Raw genomic sequence first — 16795 nt, 5'->3', positions numbered from 1 at the left:
TCGGGCTGATGTCATCCATCATCACGCGCACTGAATCCCGTCTCATCCTCGGACCGGCCCTTGGCAAGGACATTGTTTCAGACATCTCAGGCGGGCGGAGGCCGGCTGAGCCGAAGCTAATTCCGGGCTCCATTATGGGTCCATTATCCCGTTGTGCTTCCCCTCCTGGAGGAAAAACGACACCACAGAGCCGGTTGAAAGTATTCTCTTGTGGTGCGATTGGGTTGCAATAAAAGATGGCATTCGACCCATCTGGCCGCTTCTGCATCGTCTTATTAGGAAACAGCGCAAATATAGTTCGCCGCCCCCCAAATACCGAGGCACCTAATGGGGCAATTGTTGACAAATACATTAAACACTTGCGTTAATTACACACCAGATGTAATCTGGCGTCCGATTACAGGACACTTGGGGGAAAACGTCCAGATGGCGAAGCTCCCTATTCTGGTCCGGGACGAATCGTCACTGGGTGTTCGCTTGGACGAAGATACTGTGAATATTGCGTCTAATGGTACGATGAGTGGACCGCTGAGCACTAGAAGTACTTGATACATCAGGTTGAATGACGTGATGTTAGTTGGTAACCGGTAGCATCGGTTGGGATCGACCGCCCGATCCGTCCGGTTAATTCGGGTTTAAGTCCCCGTCTCTCCCGCCAACTCCAAAGTGCTGGTTTTGGCTCCGGCGCCACTGACAGCTTCACACAAGAATTTCTGGTTATCCGTCACACCGACCCCTCAGCCGCCTTCTGATTGGCCCCCGCTCAACGGCAGGAAGTCAACACTGACGGGCGACTGGCGAGCGACACAATGGAGCCTTCAGGGTGGCCGGGACGGAGCAGCGTGGATTCCGCTGTCAGCCGCACACAAGTCATCTTTGCGCACAAGTGCGTTTGCTCCCTTTGCAGTCGGGGTGAACTCGAGGTGAAGCCGGGAACGTCGCCTTTTCTCTTCGGCCGCTGTTGACTTTTTCACGGGACCCGAAACACCGGCGACTGTTTGCGACCTCCAAAGCGGCGGGACCAGGTGAGTCCACACCTGAAGGGTGTGACTTGTCTGTTCACTTGCGCCGATGGACAAGAGGTTCACCTCGCCGCGGCTTCAAATATCATTTTGTCATTTTCGGCACTTCATCGCCTGGCATCTTTGGGGTCATATTTGGGGAGACGTGTGTCATTTTCACTCCTGAAAGCAACTGGGGGTCACCTGTGGAGCCGGATACAAGACTGCACATCAGCCCCATGTGTCAATCATCCAGTTCGGGATGAAGACCCGAAGAGCGAAGGTGCAGAGGGTGCGATCGGACCCGTCTCACTCCTGCTCAACCGGGATGATGGCCTGGGAAGTACCGGGAGGTCTCAGCAAAGCAGGTCCAGGTAAGTGGAACAAGGTGGGACACGTGTAGCATGTATGGATGGGTGGATGGACGGTTCCTGCTCTGGACCAGAATGCATCTGACTCATGTTGCCAGATGCCAGTTGCCAGACCAGACAAGACCAAGAGACTAAGAGTTGCCGGACCTTGTCGGGAGGTGCCGTCCGTCCCATCAGATGACCTCCTCTCCGGCCTCTGGATGGCCCTCGGGAGCAGAGCTGACGGGACGTCCCCTGAGCCTGGACCGTCCACAACCGGCCACTGTCAGCGAACCCAAAAACACAAATCAGGAATGGGTGAGTTGCGACCCTGAGAGAAAAGCTAAAGCTTGACAATGATGGACCGGGCTGGGGAGCATCCCGACGCAAACTTCTCGGCCACAGACGGTCTCCTGATGATCTCGTCTCCACAGGTAGGAATGTCCGATGTACGGACTCTGCACACGGGGGGATATTTAGATGTACTAAGCCCCCCAAAGCACAGGGTGGGTAGTTCAATTCCCCAAATCCCTCAGGAGCCCCCTTCCCCTGCAAACATTTAAGGCAAACCGCACAAAAAGCACACATTTGTTTCATTTACTAGCTGCTATAAACCATCTGATTTGCCCTGTCAATGATCCCCCCCCCCACTTGTGATTAATGAAGTACCCCCTTGTGTATTTTAGGCCTCCCTGAACCTCATTGGCTGCTTGACGCGTCAATCACCCTCTCAAAAAGCTGACGTTCCCCTTGAGGAGCCGTGAACCGACATCCGACCCCTCGCAGACGGACGCCTGTCTGCTCACAGAGTGTTTAAAAGTGGAGATTAAGACATTCGCCCCCCGCCCTTAGTTAGCACTTAGTTAGCACCTTCCCACCCCCGCTGTCGGCAGGTGGAACATTCCGAACACTGTTTACATGTGGAGCCGAGCACAAATCCTAATCCCGATTAAATCAATACTATAATTTGCAAATATCCGATTGTAGTTACAATCTTACAGCGGACACACACACACACACACACACACGAATTAATTCAGAATCATATCCAAACAGTGACAGAGCGAGATTAGAAAACGGGTCGTACCAAGTCTTCAAGGCTCATCCGTCCAGATGATTGGAGGCGCAGGCGTTCCGACGCCGGTCCTGGTGAACGGAGGTTTCTTTCTCAGGAAAACGTACTATTCTGAGACATTTCTCCGGGAGCTCGGACTGGACTTGAGGGATGGGATAGAAATGTCAGGAGTGGGGGGGCGCGGGATAATGACAGGCTAAGTGGTAACACTAGACGTCTGCTTGCACTTTTGCAATTTGAGGCCCCGGCCGGGTGTTTATAAGACGCCGGCTGACCCCGACCAATATGCACATTAACACAGATTCTTGCACCTTCTCCTTCAAGCCTTCCTTCCCCTGTTGCTAACACGCACCAAAAAGAAAAAAAAGCCTTTTTCAGAACTTGAGACTCCGCGAACGGAGTAGCGGTCGCGGCTTATCAGGGTAGCACGCGAGGATAACTGCGAGTAATCCAACCCACGAATGGAATAATGGACTATAAAATACATTTTGGGTCGCCAATAACGTGGGTGGACGGGCAACGGGTCCAAAATGCACAACCAAGAAGTGAAATAGAAAATCGGTAAATTCTGGACTATAGAGCGCACCTTTGTATAAGCCGCACCTACTCATTTTTCAAAGAAAAAAGAAATTGCGCATAAATAAACCATTGTTGAAACATGGGATATTCGACACAAGATGTTCCAGGGAAGATTTTTTTTGAAATCTTTCAATTAAATAAATGACGGTAACATAACGCAAATGGGTGTGTGTGCGAAAAGTGTTAGTGGAAGGAAGCTATCGTAATCACCCAATACAATCCATAAATTAGCCGCATTTCTCAAAAAAAGTAGCGGCTTACACGTCGGAATCTACGGTACATAAAATAACTGTCTCAGAAAAAAATAGCATTTGAGTGAAGAAGCAAAGACTCATCAACAGGAATAAAACATTACATCTGAAATTGCAGAAATATGTAAACATCTTTGCAAAGTAATGTCAGTCTGGGCGCTGAAACGTGCGCGCCAAACCGCGCACGCGCGCGCGCAAGGAAATGTTACTCGACACTCACCTTGGTTTGTCGTCCCGGTCGCAGTTGTTGCAGCCTGACAAGTGAAGGAAGCGTCAGCCGGAGATCAGGAGGCCGTGAAAACACAATAAGCTCCGGAGCATGTGGCGTCTGGCCGGGACGCCTGCGACTATTTTTGAGTTTTGCCCCTAATAAGACAGAAGACTTACGGCCCCCCTTTGCACGTATCGCGTGACACATTCATTGAAGACAGAGGCCCATTATATCCCGCGGGTAACCACTTCAGAATTTCTTCTTCCTTTTCACTGCTGTAAGTGGATCCCCCCCTCAGCGGGTCCACCTCGCTCCTTCATTGTGCCAGTTCTGCGCCGCCGTCTTGGCGGGATCCCGTCTCGGACGCCACCTGCGCGCGTTTTCCGGCCCGCGGAGACCAGAAGACTTTGACATAAAGCGAATAAAAAGCCCGAGGGGGCCTCCGGCTGGAATCCATCACTCAGTTGCGCCACCCCGGAGTGTTTTCCTTAAGAGGAAGAATAAGAATAGCCGCTGGCACGGCGAGCAGAAATAATCCCTTGGCGATCTTCGCTTTTCTTCAAAGCCCCGTTTGGCGCTGATTTCATTTTTTAATCATTCCTGACTTGTGAGGACTCTGAAACAGTAGATGGGTGACATTTCGGCGCTTCTTCAAAACACGGCGCGCCTTTCTCCGCCGCCTTGCCAGGCAGCATTAAAAAGGCGCATCATTCGAGGCCCTGGCGCGTCTGTGCTAACCTTAAGCGAGAATCGCGACTTGCTTCGCATCTGCGGTTTGGGGGGGTTAAATGTCATCTCACCGGGTCGTGGATAAAACATGAAATATAGAACCATAAAAGATGCCCCTCGCTCTCCAAAAATGTGGAACTTGAGCAACATTCGGCCACTGTGGCCACCATTTATTTGTTGAATCGGGGCGGTACCCGCAACCCCGCCCCCCAAGACCCCAACCATCACCCCTCTCCCAAATTTATACCAAACAGACTCTATCAGTCAATGATCGACATGGAAGAAACATAAAGTGTGTCATATGACAACCGGGGGTGGGGGTTCAGAAGTGCTGCACCAGCAAAACGCTAGGCAACATGACCAAATACAGCCCCCCCGTCCATCCGATGGGACCCCGACGCTTCGTATAAAAGGCGGGGACGGCATCCCGTTGGAGGCAGACACCCAGCAAAGGTAGGTTTCCTGGGGAACTACTGGCATGGAGCTGTGGCTTCTTCTGACACTGAACTCCTTTCCGCGTTCAGGCTTGTTAAATGCGGCATTTTTTTGGTGTACAAATACTTTGCATACCGCCAAGTATCACATGGAATGCTCTCTGTGTTTCCAGAAGTTTCCACCCCAAGTCCCCAGGACAGATTTCCTCTGTTGGTGTCCTCTGAGGTAACCGACGCCGCTCGTAGGTCCGGGAGGCGAACGGTTTTAAATGGGAACACGATTAAAAAGGCCACGGAGGGTTCTTGAGACGGTTCTGTCTCCCGGCCCGCAGTGAAGGGTCATCATGAGCATCGACCCGGAGATGGAGTGCTTCGGCACGGCGGCCCTCTACCTTCGCAAGCCAGAGAGGGAGAGGATCGAGGCCCAGAACACCCCCTTCGACGCCAAGACGGCATACTTCGTGGCCGAACCCACCGAGATGTACCTCAAGGGCAAGCTGGTGAAGAAGGAGGGGGGCAAAGCCACCGTGGACACCCTCGGCGGGAAGGTGAGTCAGACACCTCGACATCGAACGTCTGCCGGGTGTGAACTGATGTCCTCGGGGATCTACGGACCGGAGTGGGGCCGCCCCATCAAATATCACAGACACCGGAGCTTCTGAGGCTCCCTCTGCGCCCCAATACTTGCCGCCCCCCAGAGGCTGCCCAACCTCCTCTTGACAGCATACCACAACGGTGTCTATTTGTGCAAATGGGAGGGCGGTGTTGTGCTGTGCCACCTAGAGGTTCATTTAAAACCCCTTTTCTGGCTGGGAAGGGTTTGGGGTCTTCATCAGAGAGGCTCGAGAGGCTCCCCTGCTGGAGACGGTAATAATGAACCCCGTATCCAGACTCCTTACAGATGTCAGAATGGCAAGAGTGTACAACTGAGGAACGAGTTGATCTGACAACCCGGAAATCGATCCTGACAAGATGAGTTCTGTGTTCATCAGTCCATCACCGTGAAGGAGGAGGACATCTTCCCCATGAACCCCCCCAAGTTCGACAAGATCGAGGACATGGCCATGATGACCCACCTCAGTGAGCCCGCCGTGCTGTATAACCTCAAAGAGCGCTATGCAGCCTGGATGATCTACGTGAGACCTCCATCCTCCTCCTTTTTTCAGTTGGATTGTTTTTTTGGACGGCTCAAGATTTATTCCTGATGTTTCCTCCGCCTGAACCAGACCTACTCCGGATTGTTCTGCGTCACCGTCAACCCCTACAAGTGGCTCCCGGTGTACGACGCCGTGGTGGTGGCGGGCTACAGGGGCAAGAAAAGGGTGGAGGCTCCGCCCCACATCTTCTCCATCTCTGACAACGCCTACCAGTTCATGCTCCAAGGTACCGCTCGCATTAATGTCCACCTTGCATCCAAAACACAGCCGGCACACTGACCGTTTACCCTGCTGGTATCTTTCAGACAAGGAGAACCAGTCCATCCTGATCACGTAAGTCTCTATGTTTTTACGCCACTCGCACCTTTCTGATGAATATCAGTGGCTCTGAATCATCCGACGCATTCTGCCACCCAGCGGAGAATCCGGCGCAGGAAAGACCGTCAACACCAAGCGTGTCATCCAGTACTTTGCGACAATCGCAGTGGCCGGGGGCAAGAAAGCTGACCCCGCTCCTGGGAAGATGCAGGTGAGCAACGCTGACAAGTGTCGATAGACGCTTTCAGAAAGAACAGTTGTAGGAACTGTACGGCTCAAATTTCGTTCCAAGAACTCCCCTCCTCGAGGGGAACCTTTTAGTTTAGCATTCGCACAGCCAGTAAGGGACCATGGTAGGGTAGTCCTTGGTTCCTACGCTGTCTGAATGCACGGAAAAACAGCCTCTTAAGAGAAACTGCAAAAGGTTCGGACAGAGTAAAAGGCGCTGGTGTCCAACTTGAGTCAGACAAGACTCCGCACTGTGAGGCTGACTGAATCTGTCTGACCTGCAGGGGTCGCTGGAGGATCAAATCATCGCAGCCAACCCCCTGCTGGAGGCCTACGGCAACGCCAAGACAGTGAGGAACGACAACTCGTCCCGCTTTGTGAGTTAGCTCTTTGATTCTTGCGTAGTTCTTTCTTTCTTGTATGTAAAGAGAACAAGATGTAAATGGAGTTACTCTGACAGCAGCCTCTTCCTGCAGGGTAAATTTATCAGGATCCACTTCGGGGCAACTGGAAAGTTGGCCTCAGCCGATATCGAAACATGTAAGCGTTCTGTTGACCTTTTACCCAAAGTATAAATGGTAACAACTGCGCCCTGTTCGGGCCAAGCGCTCACCTCCTCGCTGCCCTGCGCCTGCAGATCTGCTGGAGAAGTCAAGGGTCACCTTCCAGCTGTCTGCCGAGAGGAGCTACCACATCTTCTACCAGCTGACGACGGGCCACAAGCCCGAGTTGCTAGGTGACCGATCAGTGGTCCGGGCACTTGTCCAGAACAGCCCATCGCGGAAGAATACTCCGGTTTACATGATTTGGTCTCTTCCTTCCACAGAGGCTCTCCTGATCACCACCAACCCCTACGACTACCCCATGATCAGCCAGGGGGAAATCACCGTCAAGAGTATCAATGACATTGAAGAATTCATCGCCACTGATGTGAGTCTATCAATATATTTGCATTTAAAGTACACAACATATAAAGACTGGACCTATTTATGTGTGTTTTTGTGTATATGAGATCAGTTAGACGGTTTTCAAACACATGCCCGCATTATCTCTGCTGCAGACGGCCATCGACATCCTGGGCTTCAACGCGGAAGAAAAAGCAAGCATGTACAAGCTGACCGGAGCTGTGATGCATCACGGGAACATGAAGTTCAAGCAGAAGCAGCGGGAGGAGCAGGCCGAGCCCGACGGCACCGAGGGTAAAAGAAGCTTCCTGGAACTCACAGTAGTGTCACCGCGTCTGTTTACATGTGATTTATCTTTCAGTCGCTGATAAAATCGCCTACCTCATGGGTCTGAACTCGGCGGACTTGCTCAAAGCGCTGTGCTACCCCAGAGTGAAGGTCGGGAACGAGTTTGTGACCAAAGGCCAAACCGTCCCTCAGGTATGTGATGTCAGCCGGAAGCTGAAAGGAACCTAAGAGATTAAGTGCCAGAAGGGACGACTGCCCAAACCCGTGTTTTCCATCCCAAGGTGAACAACTCTGTCATGGCCCTCTGCAAGTCGGTCTACGAGAAGATGTTCCTGTGGATGGTGGTCAGAATCAATGAGATGCTGGACACCAAACAGGCCCGAAGCTACTTCATCGGCGTCCTGGACATCGCCGGGTTTGAAATTTTTGATGTAAGTATGTTTGTAATCACGTTACTACTCATCAGTTCTGGGAGCCGTATGAAACTCAATCGCAGTATTAAAATGGAGTTGATAACATTTGATGTTTCCGTCTGTTCAGTTCAACAGCCTGGAGCAGCTGTGCATCAACTTCACCAACGAGAAGCTGCAGCAGTTCTTCAACCACCACATGTTCGTCCTGGAGCAGGAAGAGTACAAGAAAGAAGGGATCGAGTGGGAGTTCATCGACTTTGGCATGGACTTGGCCGCCTGCATCGAGCTGATTGAGAAGGTGAGGCGCTTTTTCACCGTCCTCGGGGTTCTGGACTTCTTCCAGTGACTAACCGGGGTTTCTCGGACAGCCAATGGGCATCTTCTCCATCCTTGAAGAGGAGTGCATGTTCCCCAAGGCCACAGACATCACCTTCAAGAACAAGCTCTACGACCAGCATCTTGGCAAGAGCGCCCCCTTCCAGAAACCCAAACCTGCCAAAGGCAAAGCCGAGGCTCACTTCTCTCTGGTCCACTACGCCGGCACTGTGGACTACAACGTCACCGGCTGGCTGGACAAGAACAAGGATCCCCTGAACGACTCGGTGGTTCAGCTCTACCAGAAGTCCTCGGTCAAGCTGCTGGCTCTCCTCTACGCCTCGCATGCCTCCACTGACGGTGACGATCATATTTTCCAGGACTTGTATTCTTGACTGGTTCGACCGATCGGTTGATGAACTGACCAAGCACGTTCTCATCATAAACAGAGGCTGGTGGTAAAAAAGCGGGCAAGAAGAAGGGTGGATCTTTTCAGACCGTGTCTGCCCTCTTCAGGGTAAGAAACCATACCACACCTGCTCAAACCTTCTGAAGTGCCCCACGCCCTCATTCCCCATATTCTTCCCTGTCTCAAACAGTGAAGGTTTGCTTTGATTATCACCTTGTCCTTTATGCCCGCCTTGCAGGAAAATTTGGGCAAGCTGATGACCAACCTGAGAAGCACCCATCCTCATTTTGTACGTTGCTTGATTCCAAACGAGTCAAAGACCCCCGGTAAGTATGGCCACGTCATTTAATCGAAGGGTTTGTTTGAGGCGAGGGGAAAAGGGGTCTAAACGTGCGATTTTTTCCAAGGTCTGATGGAGAACTTTCTGGTCATCCATCAACTGAGATGTAACGGTGTGCTGGAAGGCATCAGGATCTGCAGGAAGGGCTTCCCCAGCAGGATCCTCTACGGAGACTTCAAGCAGAGGTAGAACTTTCTCAGTAGGCCCGAGTCATGAATGAACACGGACGGTTGTTTATGGACCGCCGATTTCCTCCGATCAGGTACAAAGTACTGAATGCCAGCGTCATCCCAGAGGGTCAGTTCATCGACAACAAGAAGGCCTCGGAGAAGCTCCTGGGCTCCATCGATGTCGATCACACTCAGTACAAATTTGGACACACGAAGGTAAAGAGTTGTCCCCTTGCAGGGTTTGCTGGGGAAGCTTACCTCATGGCGCGAGTGACCGGCGGGTGTCGAATCTTCACGCTGTCCCCCACAGGTGTTCTTCAAAGCTGGTCTCCTGGGTCTCCTGGAGGAGATGCGAGATGAAAAGCTTGCGATTCTGGTGACCATGACTCAGGCCCTCTGCAGAGGTTACGTCATGAGGAAGGAGTTTGTTAAGATGATGGAGAGGAGGTACGGCGGACGGGTCTCATTAATCCAGCTCACTTCTGCATCTTCAGTTTTTGAAGATGCAACAACTTTCCATCAAAGGATACATATATTTATCCTCCGTCCTCAGGGAGGCTATTTTCTCCATCCAGTACAACATCCGCTCCTTCATGAACGTCAAAACATGGCCCTGGATGAAGCTCTACTTCAAGATCAAGCCCCTGCTGAAGAGCGCCGAGACCGAGAAAGAGATGGCCCAGATGAAGGAGGACTTCGAAAAAACCAAGGAGGACCTGACGAAGGCCTTGGCCAAGAAGAAGGAGCTGGAGGAGAAGATGGTTTCGCTGCTGCAGGAGAAAAACGACCTGTTGCTGCAAGTGCAGTCCGTAAGTGAGATCCCATCGCTCCATCTTTGTGTGTCTGGTCACTGAACATCCGGTAGAAGCTACAAGAACCTGCTGGCACTGGCTCTTCAGGAGGGCGAGAACCTGGCGGACGCAGAAGAAAGGTGCGAGGGCCTCATCAAGGCCAAGATCCAGCTGGAGGCCAAAGTCAAAGAGACGACCGAGAGGCTGGAGGACGAGGAGGAGATCAACGCCGAGCTGACGGCCAAGAAGAGGAAGCTGGAGGACGAGTGCTCCGAGCTGAAGAAGGACATCGATGACTTGGAGCTCACCCTGGCCAAAGTGGAGAAGGAGAAACACGCCACCGAGAACAAGGTGGGTGTTTCGTTCGTCGGACCGTTTTTTTTTCCCTCCGGAGGAAAAATCGGAAACCCTTTAAACTCCCGTCCATGAAGGTTAAAAACCTGGTGGAGGAGATGGCCTCTCAAGACGAGACCATCGCCAAGCTGACCAAGGAGAAGAAAGCCCTCCAGGAGGCCCACCAGCAGACCCTGGACGACCTTCAGGCAGAGGAGGACAAAGTCAACACCCTGACGAAGGCCAAGACCAAGCTGGAACAGCAAGTGGACGATGTGAGTCTTCCAGGTCGTGAAGAAGAGCGCCGCCGACCTCCGTGATGCCGCAATCGCCCATTGGCGTGTTCTTCGTTTCTCTGGAACCAGCTGGAAGGCTCCCTGGAGCAGGAGAAGAAGCTCCGCATGGATCTGGAACGTGCAAAGAGGAAGCTGGAGGGGGATCTGAAACTGGCTCAGGAGACCATCATGGACCTGGAGAACGACAAGCAGCAGGCCGAGGAGAAGATCAAGAAGTGAGTGACATACAAAGAGAAGCTGCCGCTCATGGCCAAAGCACTGAGCTAACCGGTTTGATGTTTCAGGTGTGGTTAGTTAAAGATCGGTACACTTCTAGTTAGTTTTAGAAGTGTGACGGATACCTCATTTTGCTGTTGTTGCTGCTCGCACGCCCGCACAGTGAAGATCGAGTAGATATTTACAGCATGAATAGGCACCAGACGTCGACGTTACCACACGAAAGAAAGCACACTTTATGCCATTGTACCGTTTCGGCAAACAGGAAGGACTTCGAAACCAGCCAGCTCCTCAGCAAGATCGAGGACGAGCAGTCGCTCAGCGCTCAGCTCCAGAAGAAGATCAAGGAGCTGCAGGTCGGTAGACTAATGGCCGGGGAGCGGCGGCCGGAATCGAGGCTGACCGTTTCTGAACATTCCAGGCTCGCATCGAGGAGCTGGAGGAGGAGATCGAGGCCGAACGGGCCGCCCGAGCCAAGGTGGAGAAGCAGAGGTCCGACCTCTCCAGGGAACTGGAGGAGATCAGCGAGAGGCTGGAGGAGGCCGGAGGCGCCACCTCGGTGCAGATCGAGATGAACAAGAAGCGCGAGGCGGAGTTCCAGAAGCTCCGGCGCGACCTGGAGGAGTCCACCCTGCAGCACGAGGCCACGGCGGCGGCTCTCCGCAAGAAGCAGGCCGACAGCGTGGCCGAGCTGGGAGAGCAGATCGACAACCTGCAGAGGGTCAAGCAGAAACTGGAGAAGGAGAAGAGCGAGTACAAGATGGAGATCGATGACCTCAGCAGCAACATGGAGGCCGTGGCAAAATCCAAGGTGATTACAAAGTCTTTACTCCCCCACTTGTGAGTCAACCGAGAAAGTAGAATCACTTGATCTTCGGTGACACCTACAGGCCAATCTGGAGAAAATGTGCCGCACCCTGGAAGACCAAATGAGTGAGATGAAGTCCAAAAACGAAGAATACGTGCGCCAGCTGAACGACATCGGGGTTCAGAGGGCGAGGCTGCAGACGGAGAACGGTGAGAAGGATCCGGTGTTACACCGGTGTCCATCCTCGTGTTGGGCTGCAGGGGAGTTAAGTTAAGATCCCTTTCGACAGCTTCATAAAGAGTTCCTCCTCAGGTGAGATGAGTCGCCAGTTGGAGGAGAAAGAGGCCCTGGTCTCCCAGCTGACCAGGAGCAAACAGGCCTTCATCCAGCAGATCGATGAGCTGAAGAGACACACCGAGGAGGAAGTGAAAGTGGGTCAACACGGGTTCTCCCTCGAGTCTCCATTCAAGGACAAACAAATCCTTGAACGGGGAAGAAATAGTAACACGAATAACTTTTTCAAAGGCTAAGAACGCCCTGGCCCACGCCGTCCAGTCGGCCCGCCACGACTGCGACCTCCTCAGGGAGCAGTACGAGGAGGAGCAGGAGGCCAAGGCGGAGCTGCAGCGCGCCATGTCCAAGGCAAACAGCGAGGTGGCTCAGTGGAGGACCAAATACGAGACCGACGCCATCCAGCGCACCGAGGAGCTGGAGGAGGCAAAGTAAGGAACGTCCTCCGAAGGTCTTCGTCCTGTTAGTCATCGCTCATGCAGGCTACCTTGTATGCCTTCGCAGGAAGAAGCTGGCCCAGCGTCTCCAGGACGCCGAGGAGTCCATCGAGGCCGTCAACGCCAAGTGCGCCTCCTTGGAGAAGACAAAGCAGAGGCTGCTGGGCGAGGTGGAAGATCTGATGATCGACGTGGAGAGAGCCAACGCTCTGGCCGCGAACCTCGACAAGAAGCAGAGGAACTTCGACAAGGTAAGACGACACGTTTAGTCAAACTGGTCGACAGAGAGAAGAGTCCCGAGGCCAACGGGTCGGTTGGTTCCAGGTTCTGGCCGAGTGGAAGCAGAAGTTCGAGGAGAGCCAGGCCGAGCTGGAGGGATCTCAGAAGGAGGCTCGGTCCCTCAGCACTGAGATCTTCAAGCTGAAGAACTCCTATGAGGAGGCTCTGGACCACCTGGAGACCCTGAAGAGGGAGAACAAGAACCTGCAACGTAAGTACACGACAGTTCAGTAGAGCAGCTCAACAATGAACCGAAGCCCAGGCAGGAGGGGAACAAATGAAGCCCAACTGAACATCACCCTCGCTGTGTTTCTTCCTCTTAAAGAGGAGATCTCCGATCTGACCGAGCAAATCGGCGAGAGCGGGAAGACCATCCACGAGCTGGAGAAAGGAAAAAAGACTGTTGAGACAGAGAAGTGCGAGCTGCAGACTTCCCTCGAGGAGGCGGAGGTACCCTCACCAAGATCTAGTTTGGAACCTAATTTTCTAACAACGGAGCAGAACAGAAACACTTGTGTCTGGGTTTGTTTTTCTTTTCCGTCAAGGCGACCCTGGAGCACGAGGAGTCAAAGATTCTCCGCATCCAGCTGGAGCTCACCCAGGTGAAGGGCGAGATAGACAGGAAACTGGCAGAGAAGGACGAGGAGATCGAGCAGATCAAGAGGAACAGCCAGCGGGTGATCGAGTCCATGCAGACCACCTTGGACGCCGAGGTCAGGAGCAGGAACGACGCCCTGAGGATCAAGAAGAAGATGGAAGGGGATCTCAACGAGATGGAGATCCAGCTGAGTCACGCCAACCGCCAGGCCCTCGAAGCCCAGAAACAGCTGAGGAACATCCAGGGCCAGTTCAAGGTGCACCCTCTGAAAGATACCGAGCAGAACGACTGGTATTTGGAAAGAGGACATTTGTTTTGGAACGGTGTTTTTGATGTTTCCCCATCCAGGACGCCCAGCTGCACCTGGACGAAGCTATAAGAAGTCAAGAAGAGATGAAGGAGCAGGTGGCCATGGTGGAGCGCAGGAACAACCTGATGCTGGCTGAGATCGAGGAGCTGAGGGCCGCTCTGGAGCAGACGGACAGGAGCCGCAAAGTGGCCGAGCAGGAGCTGGTGGACGCCAGCGAGCGCGTGACGCTGCTGCACTCCCAGGTGTCACAGATAGCGAGATGAGGGGAAACCACGGCCCCCCAAAAAAACCCTGGGAGAACGAGCATGACTTAATCCACACTCATATTTCCCCCAGAACACCAGCCTTATCAACACCAAGAAGAAGCTGGAGGCCGACCTGATTCAGATCCAAGGCGAGGTGGAGGACACTGTGCAAGAAGCCAGAAACGCAGAGGAGAAGGCCAAGAAGGCCATCACTGACGTGAGTCTACTTCTACGTGCTACTTCTGAGAATGCTGCCGAGGGATGGAACACACCAACTCAGACCCTCCTTGTTACGTTCTGACGATCAGTACTTGTACTTGTAATACTCGTACTCTAGTTTCCCAAACAACACAAGAAGTTGTGGACATTTATAGTGACCTGCTCTTCCCTGCTTCTGAATGGAGCAGAGAGAGCAGTACTTGTATGTTCAGAGACAAGAATTGCTTTCTCTCTTAAAGCCATGGAGATTCTTAGATGACCGAGTGGAAGTGAAGTCGAGGCGGAGGGACGCTGGGCTTGGACGACAACCCGCGCTTGTCCGATCACACCAATTTCCATGACATTTCAGGCGGCCATGATGGCGGAGGAGCTGAAGAAGGAGCAGGACACCAGCGCTCACCTGGAGAGGATGAAGAAGAACTTGGAGGTGACGGTCAAGGACTTGCAGCATCGTCTGGATGAGGCGGAGAATCTGGCCATGAAGGGCGGCAAGAAGCAGCTCCAGAAACTGGAGGCCAGGGTGGGTAGTCTCGGGGACCGACCCCTCTAGTGCTCCCCCTTGATCCCAGAACCCTCTTGACTCCATGCTTGTTCACCTCTTTCCGTCAAGGTTCGCGAGCTAGAGGGCGAGGTCGACGCCGAGCAGAGGCGAGGCGCCGAAGCCATCAAGGGAGTCCGAAAATACGAGAGGAGAGTGAAGGAACTTACATACCAGGTACATTTCCAATGTTCTCCGGCGCTGGAGCAGGTCCACTGCTACAGAATGAGACCTGTGTTAAAGCAAGAGTCTCGTGTCTTGCTTCACAACAGACTGAGGAGGACAAGAAGAACATCGCCAGGCTTCAGGACCTGGTGGACAAGCTGCAGATGAAGATGAAGTCCTACAAGAGACATGCGGAGGAGGCTGTGAGTCCCCCGTCCCCCGCGGCATGATACACCTGAAGAAAAACTCCACACGGCCACTGACTTCTGGCCTTGATTTGTTTTTTTTTTTGTGTGTCGCAGGAGGAGCAGGCCAACACCCACCTGTCCAGGTACAGGAAGGTGCAGCACGAGATGGAGGAGGCCCAGGAGCGGGCCGACATCGCCGAGTCCCAGGTCAACAAGCTGAGGATCAAGAGCCGAGAGATTGTCAAGGTAAGAGGACATCCTTCACACACCCCAGGTGTTTCCGCTGGTCGGTCGGTTCATTTGAAAGGAATTCTGACTTTTGTTCTTTCACTGTTATCCATCACTGAAGGGCAAGGATGCCGAGGAGTGAGGAAGACCAGAAGAAGGAGGTTGGCACTGTAACCCGTGACTCATAGAATATGATCATCATCTGGTTACATGCTGACCTCAACATGGTGCCGTGCTCCTGCCGGGTCCACCAAAGTCAATAAAATGTAATTTGCTGGAGGAACCTTCTCTATGTCGTCTTCTTCTTCATCACACAACTGAACGTCCACAGGACTTTAACGGAGTCGTCCTGCATAGAATCCCAGGAAGATATCAGATCAGAACCAAGAGCTTTCTTGGTTATCACAACAGCGCCGAAGATATAGTCCTAATCTACAGACACGCATCCCGTCAATCGAAGGAGATCGATTCCATCCAACGCTTTGAAACACATGAAGGACTTCTGCTTCTGGATGAAGATCAAGCTGCTACATTTAGGTCCATTCTTGTCACATGGCACTCAATCACCACACAGTTATCTGATGACACTTTCCATGTAGAGCAGGTCTGGACTGCACTCTTTAAAAGGGTCCACAGAAAGGAGCAAGCACTTGGTGACAAACAGCGAGAAAACAACCGCCTTTCACCGGTGCAGAAACCTTGGCAGAACCCAGCTCAATGTGGGAGGCCTTCTGCTTCAACTGGGAGACAGTAGAGATACTTGATTGATCCCGAAGGAAATGAAGTAGGAAGGAGATGGAAAGCCAGAGTGTGGAGACAAAGGGGGTGCAAGAGTTGGAAGGGATGGCCACTGATGATCTGTTACTACTAACACCAGTAGTGTTAACAGCTACGTGCTGTTAACAATTATAACATTAATACTCACAAAAGAAGTTGCACTAGTGGATGACTGGCAAGACACTGCAGGAGACCTGGACACACCTCCCAGGAACCTGCCAGATAACAGAGCACAAAGACTCGGGAGAAAATACGAGGTCACTATCATGCATTGATGGAGGGACACAAGTGCAGACGGGATAGGAAGAGTGGTAGGAATGAAAGAGGTGTATCATGGTAGCATAGCTAGGGGCTAGGCTAGTGCTAAGGTGTGCTCTAAGCTTATTTTAAAACAAAGAGAGGGTGTCTGCCCCCGGATGGAAATCCAAAGATGGTGCCACAGCAGAGGATGCTCTGGCTCCTGTTATGCTTTTTAGAGGCTTCTGGGACCACAGGTAGCCTAGGGGCATAGAGATCTGACTGGATGGTGGGGTTGTAAGAGTTTATCACGTGTCCAGGATAGAGAGGGGGCTAGCGCTAGCACTACATTCACTGGAGCCCCACCTCTGGAGAACAGAAGGGTGTTGAGTCGGGTGCTTGTACAAGTAGAACAGCAGAACAGTGCAGGGCTTCAAAAGGGTCCTCTCTGGAGCCACCTTGAGAACCTCTGACAGGGCATCGAAAGCCCCCAGCTGCTGTTCAACCATCAAGTCTTTGTAGGCCTTCACCTCCTGGTTTCAACTAAGGAACTTCCTGGTTGTTCCATCGGACTTTGGACTGACACCTGTTGCTCTCAGCCCAGGAACATACCCCAGGTTCTTGCCAGTCTTGAGTTCCCCGGGACGTGCACAGAGCGCACACTAC

General features: G+C 52.6%; 1 protein-coding gene and 1 long non-coding RNA gene across 2 annotated transcripts; one reads left to right on the top strand and one right to left on the bottom strand.

Moving 5' to 3' along the window:
- Window positions 1-23: 23 nt before the first annotated feature.
- On the bottom strand, window positions 24-2574 carry LOC147221898 (uncharacterized). Its single transcript, XR_015107735.1, has 3 exons — window positions 2439-2574; window positions 1520-1634; window positions 24-165 (listed from the first exon to the last, which is right to left on the bottom strand). It is a non-coding gene; the product is annotated as an uncharacterized LOC147221898 (long non-coding RNA).
- A 2056-nt stretch (window positions 2575-4630) lies between these two features.
- LOC147221897 (myosin heavy chain, fast skeletal muscle-like) lies at window positions 4631-15398 on the top strand. Its single transcript, XM_086167699.1, has 41 exons — window positions 4631-4649; window positions 4804-4856; window positions 4963-5178; window positions 5623-5766; window positions 5857-6013; window positions 6093-6120; window positions 6205-6316; window positions 6618-6710; window positions 6810-6873; window positions 6971-7069; window positions 7160-7263; window positions 7394-7532; window positions 7600-7718; window positions 7808-7957; window positions 8067-8237; window positions 8308-8614; window positions 8704-8771; window positions 8902-8989; window positions 9071-9188; window positions 9266-9389; window positions 9484-9620; window positions 9727-9982; window positions 10073-10315; window positions 10396-10572; window positions 10663-10808; window positions 11075-11165; window positions 11231-11620; window positions 11700-11826; window positions 11930-12048; window positions 12143-12339; window positions 12413-12596; window positions 12670-12835; window positions 12950-13074; window positions 13170-13478; window positions 13571-13774; window positions 13869-13994; window positions 14346-14516; window positions 14607-14711; window positions 14807-14902; window positions 15002-15133; window positions 15237-15398. Exons 3-41 carry the CDS (start codon window positions 4975-4977, stop codon window positions 15255-15257), a joined length of 5811 nt encoding a protein of 1936 aa, XP_086023825.1. The 5' UTR covers window positions 4631-4649; window positions 4804-4856; window positions 4963-4974; the 3' UTR covers window positions 15258-15398.
- Window positions 15399-16795: the final 1397 nt, after the last annotated feature.

The sequence above is a fragment of the Fistularia commersonii genome, chromosome 21 (genome assembly GCF_037954325.1).
Source record: "Fistularia commersonii isolate RoL2024-O1a breed Wild chromosome 21, RoL_Fcom_v1.0, whole genome shotgun sequence".
NCBI classification, from domain to species: Eukaryota; Metazoa; Chordata; class Actinopteri; order Syngnathiformes; family Fistulariidae; genus Fistularia; species Fistularia commersonii.
The sequence above is the reverse complement of the archived record's forward strand: the minus strand, read 5'-3'. Positions and strand labels throughout refer to the sequence as shown.

Excerpts from the sequence above, each read along its gene's own strand:
- LOC147221897 (XM_086167699.1), top strand. The coding sequence starts at position 4,975 with ATGAGCATCGACCCGGAGATGGAGTGCTTCGGCACGGCGGCCCTCTAC. Across the intron at positions 9,390-9,483 it reads ACAAATTTGGACACACGAAG|GTGTTCTTCAAAGCTGGTCT; the intron begins GTAAAGAGTTGT and ends TGTCCCCCACAG. Across the intron at positions 13,775-13,868 it reads TGACGCTGCTGCACTCCCAG|AACACCAGCCTTATCAACAC; the intron begins GTGTCACAGATA and ends TATTTCCCCCAG.